At 52.1% G+C, this 16,248-nt stretch overlaps 1 protein-coding gene across 3 annotated transcripts in view; it reads left to right on the top strand.

The window, feature by feature from the left end:
* Window positions 1-16,248, top strand: part of TRPV4 (transient receptor potential cation channel subfamily V member 4) — a 50,915-nt gene that overhangs the window by 29,229 nt on the left and 5,438 nt on the right. For 2 of the 3 annotated variants that reach the window (XM_032301175.1, XM_032301162.1), the window contains 9 exons: window positions 1,720-1,872; window positions 4,154-4,294; window positions 6,272-6,570; window positions 8,660-8,839; window positions 10,890-11,048; window positions 11,351-11,443; window positions 11,735-11,808; window positions 12,537-12,702; window positions 12,924-12,990. In XM_032301175.1, the coding sequence (XP_032157066.1) occupies window positions 1,720-1,872; window positions 4,154-4,294; window positions 6,272-6,570; window positions 8,660-8,839; window positions 10,890-11,048; window positions 11,351-11,443; window positions 11,735-11,808; window positions 12,537-12,702; window positions 12,924-12,990 (1,332 nt within the window). The remainder of the gene's footprint in view (window positions 1-1,719; window positions 1,873-4,153; window positions 4,295-6,271; window positions 6,571-8,659; window positions 8,840-10,889; window positions 11,049-11,350; window positions 11,444-11,734; window positions 11,809-12,536; window positions 12,703-12,923; window positions 12,991-16,248) is intronic. The other variant, XM_032301167.1, reaches the window with a different exon arrangement.

The following is a 16,248-nucleotide window of genomic DNA, read 5'->3' as shown; positions in this document are numbered from 1 at the left end:
GATGGATGGATGGATGATGGATGGATGATGGATGGATGGATGATGGATGGATGGATGGATGGATGGATGGATGAAGGAGGCATTCCCTGGCTTCCACAGTTGGGGAGCAGGAGTCAGTTATTCATTTAAGAAATAGTTAGCTGGTGTTGCCTCTGAGCTGGGCGCCAGGTGGACAGCGGGAAAGCAACAGGGAACAAGGCTTGTCCCAATCAACCCTGCCCCTGGAAGGGCCGAGACTAGAATTCAGGTCTCTGTGAGGCTCTCCCACCGATTCCCGGCATTTGGGGAGATGGTTCCTAAATCCCCTCTCATGAAATAATGACAGCAACAGTAATATTTATCCCAGCCTCCTATCTGCCTGGTACTGGGCTGATCAAATACTGATTAAGCTCCTCAATCTCCCTTCATAGCTTTAATTTAGCCAGAAAGGACACTAAGCAGAGAAGTGGTCATACAGCTGTGGGGAGCAAAGCCAGGACTCAAACCCAAGGCATCTGGCTTCAGAATGGGCACTTCAACCCACACCTGCATCTTCCACCCTCTGGCCATTCCAGAGCCCCTGGCATGATTTTGCCCTGTCCCTGATTCACAGGGGAGTTTTCGGCTCACTCCTCTGAGATATAAATCAACTCAGGTAACCATAAAAATAGCTACAATAGAACGAAACTTGCAAAGAGACATCAGCAACATCAGCAAATGTTAGTGAGAGGCGTTAAGGACCGGCTAGTACCAAACGGATAGCTGACTTCATGAGAGGGATTTGACGGTGGATGAAACCTTCAGTGTTACTGTTGCACCCCTGGAATCCCCAAGATTCTCTCCTGCCTCTCCCAAGGTCCGTTCACATCCACTGTGGCACGCAGTCCCACACTTCGGGGAATGCTGCACCCCTCCATCCCCTTCTAGGGGCACCAGTGTAAATGCTTCATGGGAAAAGGATTCTATGTTCTGCAGGTGGGTGAACGCCGCCTAGTGTGTCTTGCTTTTAGAGGTTCACAGTCCCTGTGTGAAAGGCTCTGAGAGGCCCTATAGGAAGAACATACTGTTGGCTTTGTTCAACCCAGCATTCTCACCATTTACTTGTTTATGAAGCACTTTTTAAAAATCTTTTCCAGGGCTGGGTGTGGTGGCTCACATCTGTAATCCCAGCACTTTGGGAAGCTGAGGTGGGAGGATCACTTGAGGGCATGAGCCTGAGACCAGCCTGGGTAACATAGTAAGATCCCATCTCTACAAAAATAGAAATTAAGAAATTAGTTGAGCGTGGAGGTGCACACCTGTAGTCTTAGCTGCTACTTGGGAGGCTGAGGTGGGAGGATCACTTGAGCCCAGGAACCGGAGGCTGCAGTGAGCTAGGATTGTACCACTATACTCGAGACTGGATGACACAGCAAGACCCTGTCTCTCAAAAAAATAAATAAATAAATAAATAATCTTCCCAAATAAGATTATTTAAATAAACACCAATCCGTAGGCTGCAGCCTCTCACATTTCAAAGTACTTTTACCCCCATGAGTTTATTGCACCCTCTCAGCACCACTGGAGGCAGTGAGAGTGGCTGCCATCTGTCTCCAGTGGACAGATGAGGGAACAGGCTCAGAGAGGAGATATTGACAGACAGGACCTCTGACCCCCTGCCTAGTGCTCTGTACCCTGGTGCCTAGAAGTTCAAGGTCACGGGCTGGAGCACCACCTCATCCTGTGTGTCCCTCCCGCTAGAGCCATCCACTGGGAAGACCTGCCTGCCCAAGGCCTTGCTGAACCTGAGCAACGGCCGCAATGACACCATCCCTGTGCTGCTGGACATCGCGGAGCGTACCGGGAACATGCGGGAGTTCATTAACTCGCCCTTCCGCGACATCTACTATCGAGGTGGGGCCTGGGCTGGGCAGGGGCGCTATGGGGGTGGTGGAGACACTGTCCCTTGCCTGTCTTACCCCCGAGAGCTTTGATCTGGGCCTAAGTGCCAGCATGCACCCAGGACCTGATGAATGAATGAATGAATGAATGGATGGATGATGGATGTTGGATGGATGGAGGAAGGAACAATAACTACCCCTGCCAACTTTGTTTCGAGTTTCAGAATAGAAGATTACACTGGGCATGGTTGCTCTTGCCTGTAATCCCAGTACTTTGGGAGACTAAAGAGGGCAGATCACATGAGCTCAGGAGTTCAAGACCAGCCTGGACAATGTGGTGAAACCGTGTCTCTACTAAAAATACAAAAATTAGCTGAGCGTGGTGGCATGCACCTGTAATCCCAGGTAGTCAGGAGGCTGAGGCAGGAGAATTGCTTGAACCTGGGAGGTGGATGTTGCAGTGAGCCAAGATCATGCCATTTCACCATTGCATTCCAGCCTGGGTGACAAGAGCAAGACTCGTCTCAAAAAAAAAAAAGATACAAAAAAGCCAGGCATTGTTGGTGCACACCCGTCCATGTCAGTGGTCCCAGCTACTCAGGAGGCTGAGGTGAGAGGATCACTTGAGCTCAGAGGGTTGAGGCTGCAGTGAGCTATGATCGTGCCACTGCACTCCAGCCTGGGTGACAGAGTGAGACCCTGTCTCAAAAAAAAAAAAAAAAAGGTTTCAAGGTTCTGAGACGCAGCAAGTCTAGTGATCACGAGCTGGGGATGGCCCTAATATGCTGTGGTGGCAGAGACTCGGAGGCTCTGTGATGGTGAGTCCTGCGCTCACAAACTAAGAGGCAAAAGCAGCAGGGGACCAAGCTCTCTGGTTCTGAATTCTGAGATTCTATAAATCAGAGTTGACCGTCAGATGCCTGGATATTAAGATTCAAAATCCATGAATATTACGTCTTGAGTTAGAAATTCTGGAAGGCCAGGCCGGGCGCGGTGGCTCACGCCTGTAATCCCAGCACTTTGGGAGGCCGAGGCGGGTGGATCACGAGGTCAAGAGATCGAGACCATCCTGGTCAACATGGTGAAACCCCGTCTCTACTAAAAATACAAAAATTAGCTGGGCATGGTGGCGCGTGCCTGTAATCCCAGCTACTCAGGAGGCTGAGGCAGGAGAATTGCCTGAACCCAGGAGGTGGAGGCTGCGGTGAGCCGAGATCGCGCCATTGCACTCCAGCCTGGGTAACGAGAGCAAAACTCTGTCTCAAAAAAAAAAAAAAAAGAAATTCTGGGAGGCCAAGGTACTGTTGTTTCCTCTAGGATTTTTTTCTTTTTTCTTATATTTGAGACAGGGTCTTACTCTGTCACCCAAGCTGGAGTGCAGTGGTGTGATCGTGGCTCACTGCAGTCTTGACCTCCTGGGCTCAAGTGATCCTCCCACCTCAGCCTCCCAAGTAGCTGGGACCACTGGCATGGACCACCATGCCAGGTTAATTTTAAAAATTTCTGTAGAGATGGGGGTCTCACTATGTTGTTGTATTAGTCTGTACTCATGCTGCTCTAAAGAACTGCCCAAAATTGGATAATTTATAAAGGAAAGAGGTTTAATTGACTCACAGCTCCTCAGGGCTGGGGTGCATCAGGAAACTTACCATCATGGCAGAAGCAGGAAGCAAACGTCCTTCTTCACGTGGTGGTAGGAAGGAGAAGTGTGGAGCGAAATGGGGAAAAGCCCCTTCTAGAATCATCAGCTCTCTTGAGAACTCACTCACTATCACCAAAACAACATGAGGGTAACTGCCCCCGTAATTAAATTACCTTTCACGGGGTCCCTCCCATAACACACGGGGATTATGGGAACTACAAGGTGAGATTTAGATGCGGACACAGAGCCAAACTGTATCAGTTGGCCAGGCTGGTATTGAACTGCTAGGCTTAAGCAATCCTCCTGCCTCCGCCTCCTGAGTAGCTGGGACCACAGGTGTAAGTCACCAAGCCCAGTTAATTTTTAAAATCTCTCCTGTGTTGTCCAGACTTGCCTCAAACTCCTGAATCTTAAAAGTTCTCACCTTCAGGATTCCACACACTGGGTGTCCTTTGGGCTTGAGATTTTGCTTCTGTGATGTGTCCTGGGGAATATCTGAGGGCCCGATTTGCTGCCCTTGGGTGTTGCTGGGCAGGACTCTACCTGCATCCTCCACCTCAGTTTCTATATCCTGCACCCCACACCCACCCCCAGCAAGCCTGGCTGGGTCTCTGCTCCGCCAGGTCCCTGGATGACTGTCCCCTGCCCTCAGGTCAGACGGCCCTGCACATCGCCATCGAGCGCCGCTGCAAACACTATGTGGAGCTCCTCGTGGCCCAAGGAGCTGACGTCCATGCCCAGGCCCGTGGGCGCTTCTTCCAGCCCAAGGATGAGGGGGGCTACTTCTACTTCGGTAAGGAGAGGCCTGGTGGGGCTGACAGCACGCTGGAGAGGCATGGTGGGATATAGCGTGCTACTGGCGGTGTCCGCAGCCCTGACCATCCCCCAGACACCCAGGGCCACTCTGCCACAGGCACAGGCAGAGTGTCAGTCTTGGTCACGGGGCCCTGGCCTCTTGAGGTGTAAGTGCCATGGGGGAACTTGGAACCATGGAGCTGGATTCAAATCCTTACTCCAGCCAGGCACGTGGCTCACACCTGTCACCCTGGCACTTTGGGAGGTCAAGGCAAGAGGACCGCTTGAGACTAGCCTGGGCGACATAGCAAGACCCTGTCTCTATCAAAAATTTTAAAAATGGCTGGGCGTGGTGGCTCATGCCTGTAATCCTAGCACTTTGGGAGGACAAGGCAGGCGTGTCACCTGAGGTCAGAAGTTCAAGACCAGCCTGGCTAACAACATGGTGAAACCCCATCTCTACAAAAATACAAAAATTAGCTGGGCATGATGGTGGATGCCTGTAATCCCAGCTAGTTGGGAGGCTGAGGTGGGAGAATCATTTGAGGCAGAGGCTGCAGTGAGCCAAGATTGCGCCATTGCACTCCAGCCTAGGTGACAGAACAAGACTCTGTCTCAAAAAAAGAAAAAAAATTTAAAAAAATTAGATGGCATGGTGGCATGTACTTGTGGTCCCAGCTGCTCGGGAGGCCGAGGATGGAGGATCACTTGAACCCAAGAGTTTGAGGCTGCAGTAAGCCGTGATTGCACCACTGCACTCCAGCCTGGGCGACAGAGCAAGATCCTGTCTTTAAAAAGCAAAAAGAAAACAACAACAAAAGCCAAATCCTCACTCTGCCCTTTCCAGGCATGTGACCTCACTTCTCTGAGCCTCCCCAGCTGTGTGGTGGGAATCACGAGAGGCCCTTGGGCTGTGATGTCAGCGCCCAGCTCTGTGTTGTCTGTGCCCTTTTATCTGGTTTATGTTGGGACCAGTGCTCTCATCACCAGGCCCAAAGTCCACCACTGCTATCGTCACCACTGGACTCATGAAATAGTTTGAATTTTGCCCCTACTTAAAGGCACTCCTTATGTGCAGCTCAGGGACAAAAATCACACAAAGAATTCCATCATCGGAGGCCGGGTGCGGTAGCTCACACCTGTAATCCCTGCACTTTGGGAGGCCGAGGCAGGTGGATCACAAGGTCAAGAGATCGAGACCATCCTGGTCAACATGGTGAAACCCCGTCTCTACTAAAAATACAAAAATTAGCTGGGCATGGTGGCACATGCCTGTAATCCCAGCTACTCGGGAGGCTGAGGCAGGAGAATTGCTTGAACCCAGGAGGCGGTGGTTGCGTTGAGCCAAGATCGTGCCATTGCACTCCAGCCTGGGTAACAAGAGCAAAACTCCATCTCAAAAAAAGAAAAAAAAAAGAATTCCATCATCGGCTGGGCACGGTGGCTCATGCTTGTAATCCCTGCACTTTGGAAGGCCGAGGCGGGTGGATCACTTGAGGTCAGGAGTTTGAGGCCAGCCTAGCCAACATAGGGAAATCCTGTCTCTACTAAAAATACAAAAATTAGCTGGGTGTGGTGGCGCACGCACCTGTAATCCCAGCTACTCGGGGGACTGAGGCACGAGAATCGCTTGAACCCAGGAGGTGGAGGTTGCAGTGAGCTGAGATCGCACCACTGCACTCCAGCCTAGATGACAGAGTGAGACTCCATCTCAGAAAAAGAAAAAAGAAAAAAAGAATTCCGTCATTGGATGTGTCCAGTCCCTCATAGCCTCCAAGTAGCATGCCTGTGCCCTTAACTAGCTACCCCCCATCTCCCTGGCATCACCCAGAGAAACTTGCAGTTCATGTCCGCTGCTGGTACTGTCTCCATCGTCACCCTCAGAGTGCCACGGTGTCTGCCCCGAGAGCGTCTGCAGGCAGAGCCCCACCCCAGGCCCCCTTCGCTGACCTCCCCCCCCAACCCTGGCCCGCAGGTGAGCTGCCCCTGTCGCTGGCTGCCTGCACCAACCAGCCGCACATCGTCAACTACCTGACGGAGAACCCGCACAAGAAGGCGGACATGCGGCGGCAGGACTCGCGCGGCAGCACGGTGCTGCATGCGCTGGTGGCCATCGCCGACAACACGCGGGAGAACACCAAGTTCGTTACCAAGATGTACGACCTGCTGCTGCTCAAGTGCGCCCGCCTCTTCCCCGACAGCAACCTGGAGGCCGTGCTCAACAACGACGGCCTCTCGCCCCTCATGATGGCTGCCAAGACGGGCAAGATTGGGGTGAGTGTGGGCGGGGGCACAGCTGATCCACCCACTCATACCCCCCCATCATTAATACGTGCACACACCTCCCAACATGCCAACCCCAGTGTGCGAATGTCCCAGCTCATGAACCTGCTGTGGCTCTCTAGTGTCCAGCCAAGCTTCTTAGCTTCATTCTCGAGCCTCTCGATTTATGTCACCCTACAGGATATTCACCACTCCACCCTCACCAGCCAGAATGAGCCACTGATAGGAAACTGAGTCCCAGGGCCCTGGCCCAGCAGTGGTCCCAGCTTCGAAGCTGCTGAGTGGCCCTGCGCCAGTTCCTTTCCCTCTCTGGGCCACACGGCATGGGGCCTGAAGGGTTTCTCAGCTTCAGAATGGTTATTTTGGACTGTTATTTTGCCGGATGATGAGCTGCATCCCAGCCTCTACCCACCGGATGCCAAGAGCACCTCCCCTTACACTTGTGACCACCAAAAATATCTCCAGGCCATTGCTGAATTGTCTCCTGGGGGGCAGCATCGCCGTGATTGGGAACCAAGTCTGGAGTTACCTAGAGGGAGGAGACCTGTCCACCCCGGCCCTCCCACTTCCCAGTGTGTGACCTCAATGACCAGCCTCTGCCTCCCTCTCTTCTATTCCTTTCGCGTCTCCCTTTTCTGTGCCTCAGTTTCCTTGTCTGTAAAATGGGGATATAAGAGTGCCCTCTGGTGTAGTGTCATGGCAGTTAAATGAGGTGATCCACATAAGGCTCTTAGGGAGGAGATGGGGAGAGGCAGTAAATGCTCAGTGAATGGGGGGTGGGGAATATCGCCTGACGGGCATGGTGGCACATGTCTGTAGTGCCAGCTAGTTGGGAGGCTGAGGTGGGAGGATCGTTTAAGTCCAGCCCGGGCAACATAGTAAGATCTCAAATAAAAATAAACAAACAAAAAATAAAAATAAAAATAAAAATGTTGCAAAAATTACTAAAATTGCAATTATACCAGGGTCCTGAGGCAGTATAAAGGCTCTGGTTTAAATCCTGACTTCAGCCGGACTCAGTGGCTCATGTCTATAATCCTAGCACTTTGGGAGGCTGACATGGGAGGATCGCTTGAGCCCAGGAGTTTGAGACCAGCCTGGGCAATATAGTGAGACCTCATCTCTACAAAAAATAAAAACGAATTAGCCAGGCACAGCAGCATCTGCCTTTGGTTCCAGCTACTTGGGAGGCTGAGGCAGGAGGATCACTTGAGCCAAGGAGGTTGAGGCTGCGGTGAGCTGTGATAGTGCCACTGCACTCCAGCCTGGGCAACAGAGCCAGATCCTGTTTCAGAAAAACCCCCAAAATCCTGGCCGGGCATGGTGGCTCATGCCTGTAATCCCAACACTTTGGGAGGCTGAGGTAGGTGGATCACCAGAGGTCAGGAGTTTGAGACCAGCCTGGCCAACATACTGAAACCCTATCCCTACTAAAAATACAAAAATATTAGCTGGGTGTGGTGGGGAGCGCCTGTTATCCCAGCTACTCGGGAGGCTGAGGCAGGAGAATCACTTGAACCTGGGAGGTGGAGGTTGCCGTGAGCCGAGATTGCGCCACCACACTCCAGCCTCAGTGACAGAGCAAGACTCCGTCTCAAAACAAATACAAACCCCAAATCCTAACTTTGCCCTATGAAACTGCATGACCTTGGTCAACTCCCACCTCCTCTCTGTGCCTCAGCCTCCCTGTGTGTAAGCCAGGGAAGGAGGAGTGATAACAGGCAGGACCGCAGATGATTGGCAGCATTATAATTCACATATTATTAAGATGGGCTCATTGCTATTTTAAAGGCATGAGGAAGATATTCATTACAATTAAGATGGTGAAGGCTCGGCCAAGTCCCGTCTGGCTCCAGCTGACTGGTTATGTGGCTTCTGGAATGCCCTTCGTTTTTCCCAGCCTCCACGCCCTATCTGTAAACCAAGACAATAAGAGCAAGAATTAGCAAGATGAGGAAGGGGTCCTCCAGCAGCCGGGACTCAGCTGTTTTCTGGGGAGGCGTCACGTGCGTGCTGAGCTGGGCTCAGCCCAGGGGGCCTCTCCAGTGTGAGACCCTGACCCTCCTGGCCCCCTGTGCAGATCTTTCAGCACATCATCCGGCGGGAGGTGACGGATGAGGACACACGGCACCTGTCCCGCAAGTTCAAGGACTGGGCCTACGGGCCAGTGTATTCCTCGCTTTATGACCTCTCCTCCCTGGACACTTGTGGGGAAGAGGCCTCCGTGCTGGAGATCCTGGTGTACAACAGCAAGATTGAGGTGGGCATCAGGACGGGGCATGGGGTGCAGGGAAGGAGGGGCCAAGCTGGGACGGGACCCTGGGTGGGCCTGGGCTGGGGGAGAGAGCCCAGGCCTCTGGGCCCCAACGTGGTGAGTATGTTGGCTGAGTGCAAGAGGAGGTGCCAGCGAAGTGCCCAGAACAGTGTCTGGCATGTGAGGAAATGAGCAAGGCTTGTGGGAAGATGGACTTTTGGGGCAGATAGGACTGGCTTGGGATCCTGGCTCTGTAATTTACATGCTGTGTGTCTCAGGACAAGTGGCTCCACCTCTCTGTGTCTCAGCTTCCTTGTTTGTAACCTGGGGATAAGGACTGTGCATATACCGTGGTGTTGTTGGGAGGACCTGAGGTTAAGTTTAGAATGGCCTGGCACAGAGTAAACATTGTGCTATTAGCATTCGTGGTTGCTATATGGACTTTTGAAAGCTCTTTTTTTTTTAGCCAGGCATGGTGGATTCTGCCTGTAATCCCAGCATTTTGGAGGGCCAAAGTAGGCGGATTGCTTTAAGCCAGGAGTGTGAGACCAGCCTGGGCAATGTGGTGAAACCCTGTCTCTACAACAAAAATAAATAAAAATTAGCTAGGCCTGGTGGTGCGAGCCTGTGGTCCCAGCTACTTGGGAGACAGGTGTGGGGATCGCCTGAGCCTGGGGAGGTCCAGGCTGCAGTGAGCTGAAATCACGCCACTGCACTCCAGCCTGGGTGTCAGAATGAGACCCTGTCTCAAAAACAACAAAAACAAAAGACTCACAAGTGTTTTTTTACCTTTTTTCCCCCCACTTAGTATCTTGTAAACATTGTTCTGCACTTTCAAATTTTTTTGGTAATTCTGTTGCTACATGTAAATATGCCATGTTCAAATGAACCGTTCTGTTATTGTTAGTCGTTTGGGTTTGTTTATGCCTTTAACCATCAGAAATAGCGTGACAAGAGCCTCTCTGTGGCTGCGTTATTGCACAAATCATGATTATGGAGAAACTCAAGTCATTCAAGGGCTAGGAACCTGTACAAATGGAGCAGAAAATGCTGGGGACTGGGTGCAGGTGGTCTCCCTTCTAGCCTTGCCCTGTGGCTTACTGGGCCTGTGAGCTTGGCTTCATTGCAAGACCTCCTTTGCCTCATCTTTTGAATTAGTGACCAACTTGATTTACATTAGTGGTGGCAGGAGGTTTAGCATCTCCGCTGCAAACTGATTGATTGGTAGTGTCTATCCAGGGAACTGTATAAATATGATTGTGCAGGGCTCAATTATTGATGTCTGCCCTGGGTTCAGAATTGGAGAATGGTGGTGAGTCAGTCATTTATCATTTTTCAGCTAAATTTCCCAATCCTTCTCTCTGAATCAGAATTCCTGAGGATGGAGGCCAGTATTTATACTTGTAGGCAGCTATATAGATGATTTTGCCAGCAGCTTGGTCTATCCACAGATTGGAGTTTGGGAACCATGAGAATACATGTCTTTTTTTTTTTTTTTTTTTTTTTGAGATGGAGTCTCACTCTGTCGCCCAGGCTGGAATCTGCAACCTCTGCCTCCCAGGTTCAAGTGATTCTCCTGCCTCAGCCTCAGGAGTAGCTGGGATTACAGGTGCCCGCCACCAGGCCCAGCTAGTTTTTGTATTTTTAGTAGAAATGGGATTTCACCACATTGGCCAGGCTGGTCTCAAACTCCTGACCCCAGGTGATCTGCCTGCCTTGGCCTCCCAAAGTGCTGGGATTACAGGCGTGAGCCACTGCGCCCAGCCTGGAAACAAATGTCTTTTAAGGGACTTTCCAGTTCTGAGCCCTGTGATGCTAAAATAGGGTAGAAAGGTACATCGAGGCACAATTGGGCAGAATCTCAAACGCTGAGCGCAGGAGCTTGGGGCTGATTTTCAGTGTCCGTCCGGTTCCCTGTGAATCCTCGAAGGCAGCTGAGGAATGAACAGAAAGAGAAAGCACTGTTGGGGTGGGAGGTGGCGGGAGGCACAGCCGAGGCAGCCTGCCTGGACCCTCACCTCGGGAAGGCAGCCCCCAACCACCCTGCCTCTCACAGAACCGCCATGAGATGCTGGCTGTGGAGCCCATCAATGAACTGCTGCGGGACAAGTGGCGCAAGTTCGGGGCTGTCTCCTTCTACATCAACGTGGTCTCCTACCTGTGCGCCATGGTCATCTTCACCCTCACCGCCTACTACCAGCCACTGGAGGGCACAGTGAGTGCCCGGGGACCGGGCAGGGGCTGGGGTAGGCACTGGGCTGAGTCACTGAGGACTGGGGCACAACCTCATTCCTTTGATCCCCTGTAAGAGGAAATGGAGGCTTAGGAACAAGTTGGGGAGGTGCCCTCTAACATCCCGGGGTGGCCCTGAGCTGGGAAGAGGGAGACTCAGGAGAAAGAGAGTGATGGAGAGGGCTCCATGGGATCCAGATGTTTCGGGCCTGGGGGAACATCTGGATCAGGGGCCAGGTGTCGGAGGGGCTGGGTGAGGACCTGTGCGCCCTTGCTGCTCCCCAGCCGCCGTACCCTTACCGCACCACAGTGGACTACCTGCGGCTAGCTGGCGAGGTCATTACGCTCTTCACTGGGGTTCTGTTCTTCTTCACCAACGTGAGTGCCTGGCCCCTGTGCCCCCACCCTGCCAGCCTTCCTATTCTCTTCCTGCGTATCTTTTCTCTCCCTCTTCTCTCTCCTCCAAATGGTCCTTCCCTTCCTCCCTTTATTTTCCCCTTTCTCTTCTACCTCCTTCAACCCCATGTTCTCCGTCTTTGCTTTTTCTCCTTTTCTGTCTTTTCTCTGCACCAGCCTCTGCCTCCCTCTCTTCTATCCCTTTCTCTGTCTCCTCTCCCCTCTCCTCTCCTGCTGGCCCCACCCCTTTCATGTGCCCCCTCTGTCTTCCAGATCAAAGACTTGTTCATGAAGAAATGCCCTGGAGTGAATTCTCTCTTCATCGATGGCTCCTTCCAGCTGCTGTAGTGAGTAGAGGTCCCTGGGCCGGCAGCTTCTGGGTGAGGAAGGTGGGGTTGGGGGGGCTAGGTCATCCAGATTCAGGAAAGAGGTGATTCTATCAGAAGCGAAAGCACCCAACTTGGGCAGCTTTAACCCAAAGTCAGGACAAAGCCACAAACAATAGAGTCTTCTGGTTAAAGAAAAATTCTGATTGCTAGGGATAGACACCATAGATATACATATGGGTAGAATTATACACCATGGATAGAATTAATTTTAACCTCTTATGCTGGTGAATGATTGCTAATGTTTGCCCGAAGTGCCATGTTAAGAATTTTGCACCTGCGTCTGTGTTTAGTGGGAAAGAGTTGGGATTGATTAATGATGTATGCTTGGGACACAGGATGAGAGAGTTATTGTGCGTGTTACCTCTTCTGCATTTCTTGCAGAGTTGGAGAACAATGAAATTTACTTAGCCGCAAAATCCCCACTGAACACTGCTAAATCTTTCTTTAGCAATTCCAAGGGGCGCCACTTCGGGATCTTGTGGGGCCTCAGGATTAATTGCCAGTTAATTAAGTGTTCTTGTTAACAGAATGCTGGGGAACCCTGCTAATCCGTTTGGTTTCTTTTCTGGGGGTCCAGAAGGCATTGGGTAGTCCTGATACCCTGGAGGGCTGGGGGCATGTCTCCCCCTCCAGAGCTCATCGTCCCCTCCCCTCTGGCCTCTTCTGTGGTCTCTGCTGCGCTGCAGCTTCATCTACTCCGTGCTGGTGATAGTCTCTGCAGCCCTCTACCTGTCCGGGATTGAGGCCTACCTGGCCGTGATGGTCTTTGCCCTGGTCCTGGGCTGGATGAATGCCCTTTACTTCACCCGTGGGCTGAAGCTGACGGGGACCTATAGCATCATGATCCAGAAGGTACGAGCTGGGGGGACCCTCTGGACTCGTGCGTCCCTCGAGGGGGCCACACATACCTCATGCACACCTTATGCACCTGCAGACCTGAGGATGCTGGGTACCGCGGGGGCAGGAGGCATGGTCTGGACATTGGGGTTGGGCCAGAGTGGAGATGGAGGAATGGAGAAAGTGAGAAACCACGTGTCTCCTCTTTGCCTCCATAATCCCGCTGGGGTCTTTAGATCCTCTTCAAGGACCTTTTCCGCTTCCTGCTCGTCTACTTGCTCTTCATGATCGGCTATGCCTCAGGTGAGCTCTGGGTGCTCAGGTGGGCCTGACAGGGGTGGTGCAAGGACGGGAACAGTAGCCATGATGGACTGGGGACAATAGCAGCCTTGCTGAGTTCTTTTTTTTTAATGGAGTTTTACTCGGTCACCCAGGCTGCAGTACAATGGCATGATCTCAGCTCACTGCAACCTCTGCCTTGCAGGTTCAAGCAATTCTCCTGCCTCAGTCTCCCAAGTAGCTGGGATTACAGGCACCTGCTGCCACGCCCAGCTAATTTTTATATTTGTAGTAGAGACAGGATTTCACCACGTTGGCCAGGCTGGTCTTGAACTCCTGACCTCAGGTGATCTGCGCACCTCAGCTTCCCAAAATGCTGAGATTGCAGGCATGAGCCACCGCACGGCCCCCGAGTTCTTATTAGTATGCCAGGAACTGGACTACGTCCGTCCTTGCCTCCACAAGCCTGCAAGCTAAGTGTCTCTATTATCCCCTCTTGTAGAAAAGGAAACTAGGCTCTGGAGGGTTAAATAACCAGCACAAGTTCAAAAGCCAGTGAATGGTGGCCGAGTGCAGCGGCTCACCCTGTAATCCCGGCACTTTGGGAGGCTGAGGCGGGCGGATCACCTGAGGGCAGGAGTTTGAGACCAGTGTGGCCAACATGGCGAAAACCAAAAAATACAAAAATTAGCCAGGCATGGTGGCGCAGACCTATAGTCCTGGCTACTCGGGAGGCTGAGGCACGAGAATCACTTGAACCCAGGAGGTGGAGGTTGCAGTGAGCCAAGATGGTACCACTGAACTCCAGCCTGGGCAACACAGCGAGATTCTGTCCTTCCTCCGCCAAAAAAAGCTAGTGAATGGTAAAACCGGAGTATCTGCTGCTGCTACAGAGGAAGCCACCTAAAGCTTAGTGGCTTAAAATAGCACCCACGTATTACTATTATTACTATTGTTTGTTTTTTTGTGGCAAAGTCTCACTCTGTCACCCAGCCCGGAGGGCAGTGGTGCTCTCGGCTCGCTGCAACCTCTGCCTTCTGGGTTCAAGCAATTCTCTTGCCTCAGCCTCTCCAGTAGCTGGGATTACAGGCATGTGCCATCACACACGGCTAAGTTTTGTATTTTGGGTAGAGATGGGGTTTCACCACATCGGCCAGGCTGCTCTTAAACTCCTGGCCTCAAGTGATCCTCCCGTCTTGGCTTCCCAAAGTGCTGGGATTACAGGCGTGAGTCACCGTGCCTGGCCAATTTATTATTGCTTATGAGTCAGTGGGTGAGCTGGGTGGCCGTGCTGCCCTGGGCCAGGTTTGGCCGGTCCCGACAGGCTCTTGTGCCTGTGGTCAGCTGGCAGGCCCGTTGCTGGCTGACCGGTCTAGCTAGTATGCACTGGTTAGAGGGCTTTGCTATCTTCCACATGGTCGCTCATCTCTGGCCAGCTAGCTTGAGCCTGTCCACATGCTGGCCTTAGGTTTCCAAGAACGTGAGTGGAAGCGTTCAAGGACGCCTCCTGGCATGGCATCACTGCTGCCCTTACTCTGTTGGCCAAAGCAAGTCACAAGGCCAACCTCAATTCGAAGGATGGGGAAATAGACGCCACTTTTTTTTTTCATCATTATTTTTGGTCAAGACAGGGTCTTGCTATGTTGCCCAGGCTGGTCTTGAACTCCTGGGCTCAAGCAGTCTTCCTGCCTCAGCCTCCCAAAGCATGGGATTACAGGCGTGAGCCACCGCATCTAGTCTAGACTCCACTTCTTGGTGGGAGAAGCTGTAAAGCCACATTGAAGGGATATGGATACATGGAAGAGAAAATTTAATAATGAAACTACCAGCCCAGGTATTTTTTTAAGCCAACATCAGCTACCTTTGATACACCTTCTCCGTGATATCATGATGTCACTTGGAAGCATTCTGTGACCTCAGTGGCACCGCCCATGGGGCTGTGCCAGGGACCAGGGCTGGAGAAACTGACCAAGTCCTTAGGCTGGTCCCTGAGGGGTGAGTGATCTGACATCAATGCCCAGCATCCAAAGGGGAGTGGCCAACTTGGGTGGGACCCGGCGACATTCACATCTGAGCAGGTTTATCTGGGAATGGACCTGGCACGGGAATCTGATGCTGCTGATATTTTAACCTAAGATGGTGGCCAAGGCTCTCTGTGGATTATTGTGGGGAAATGGAATTATAGTTTTCACGGTGGAGATAGGGACGGGGCACAGCTTTCCCCTCCCAGGGATCGCACTGGAAAAACTAGACGGTGTCAAGGGTGCAACATCGGTTTGGGATTCAGGTCAGGGATCCAGCCCTACTGCAGTCCTAGTTACTGAAACTGAGGAGAAACAAGGGTTAGGGCAGCAGCTCCGTGGTCGGTTCGGTCGCAGGGCTTCTAAGGTGCACTAGACCTCGGTTCTGAAGCTGACACGATAGAAACAGGGCACACAGGCTGCTTTTCCCACACTTTGGTGCCCATGGCAGACAGTACTAATGGATCACAGAACCATTTTTCTGATGAGTCCAGACAAGGTCTCAGAATCCTTCTCAACACAGTGTTTCACCAGTCACCATACAACTGAGGAGCATTCGCATGAGCTGAAATCTGCTTCCTCTAATCCCTGGTTGCATGCACTATGACGTTCTATGCCCCAGTGACTGATGGGGCTGAGTCTTCTTCGTGCTCCCCTCCCTGGCTGGTTTAGGGACAGGTTGCTGCTGCCAAACTGTGTTGAAGGAAGCTGAAGCTTCACCTGCGCTTGGTAGGAAAAGAACCATGATGAGTTTGGGATGTCTGGAGCAGGAGAGGCCCCGTAGAGAACACGGATTCAGGGACAGTCAGGATGGTGCCTGGTTTCAGCTTCCGCTTTTCCTCTCTGGGTTGGTGGTGGAGTGGGAAACTGTCAGAGAGAGTCTGCCCCTGGGAATAGGGGCATTCCAGAGCCCCCGAGACCTCTGAGAATGGCAGGCTGCATTAGGATTTCCTAATACATTTATTTATTTATTTATTTTGAGATAGTCTCATTCTGTCCGCTAGGCTGGAGTGTGGTGGCACGATCTCAGCTCACTGCAACCTCCATCTCCCGGGCTCAAGCAGCTCTCCTGCCTCAGCCTCCCAAGTAGCTGGGATTACAGGCATGTGCCACCACGCCTGGCTAATTTTTGTATTTTTAGTAGAGACAGGGTTTCACCATGTTGGATAGGCTGGTCTTGAATTCCTGACCTCAGGTGATCTGCCCGCCGCTGCCTCCCAAAGTGCTGGGATTACAGGCGTGAGCCACCACGCCCAGCTTT

This window comes from Sapajus apella, unplaced genomic scaffold, assembly GCF_009761245.1.
Source record: "Sapajus apella isolate SASKATOON/1434 unplaced genomic scaffold, GSC_monkey_1.0 scaffold2, whole genome shotgun sequence".
In the NCBI taxonomy this organism is placed as follows: domain Eukaryota; kingdom Metazoa; phylum Chordata; class Mammalia; order Primates; family Cebidae; genus Sapajus; species Sapajus apella.
The sequence above is the reverse complement of the archived record's forward strand: the minus strand, read 5'-3'. Positions and strand labels throughout refer to the sequence as shown.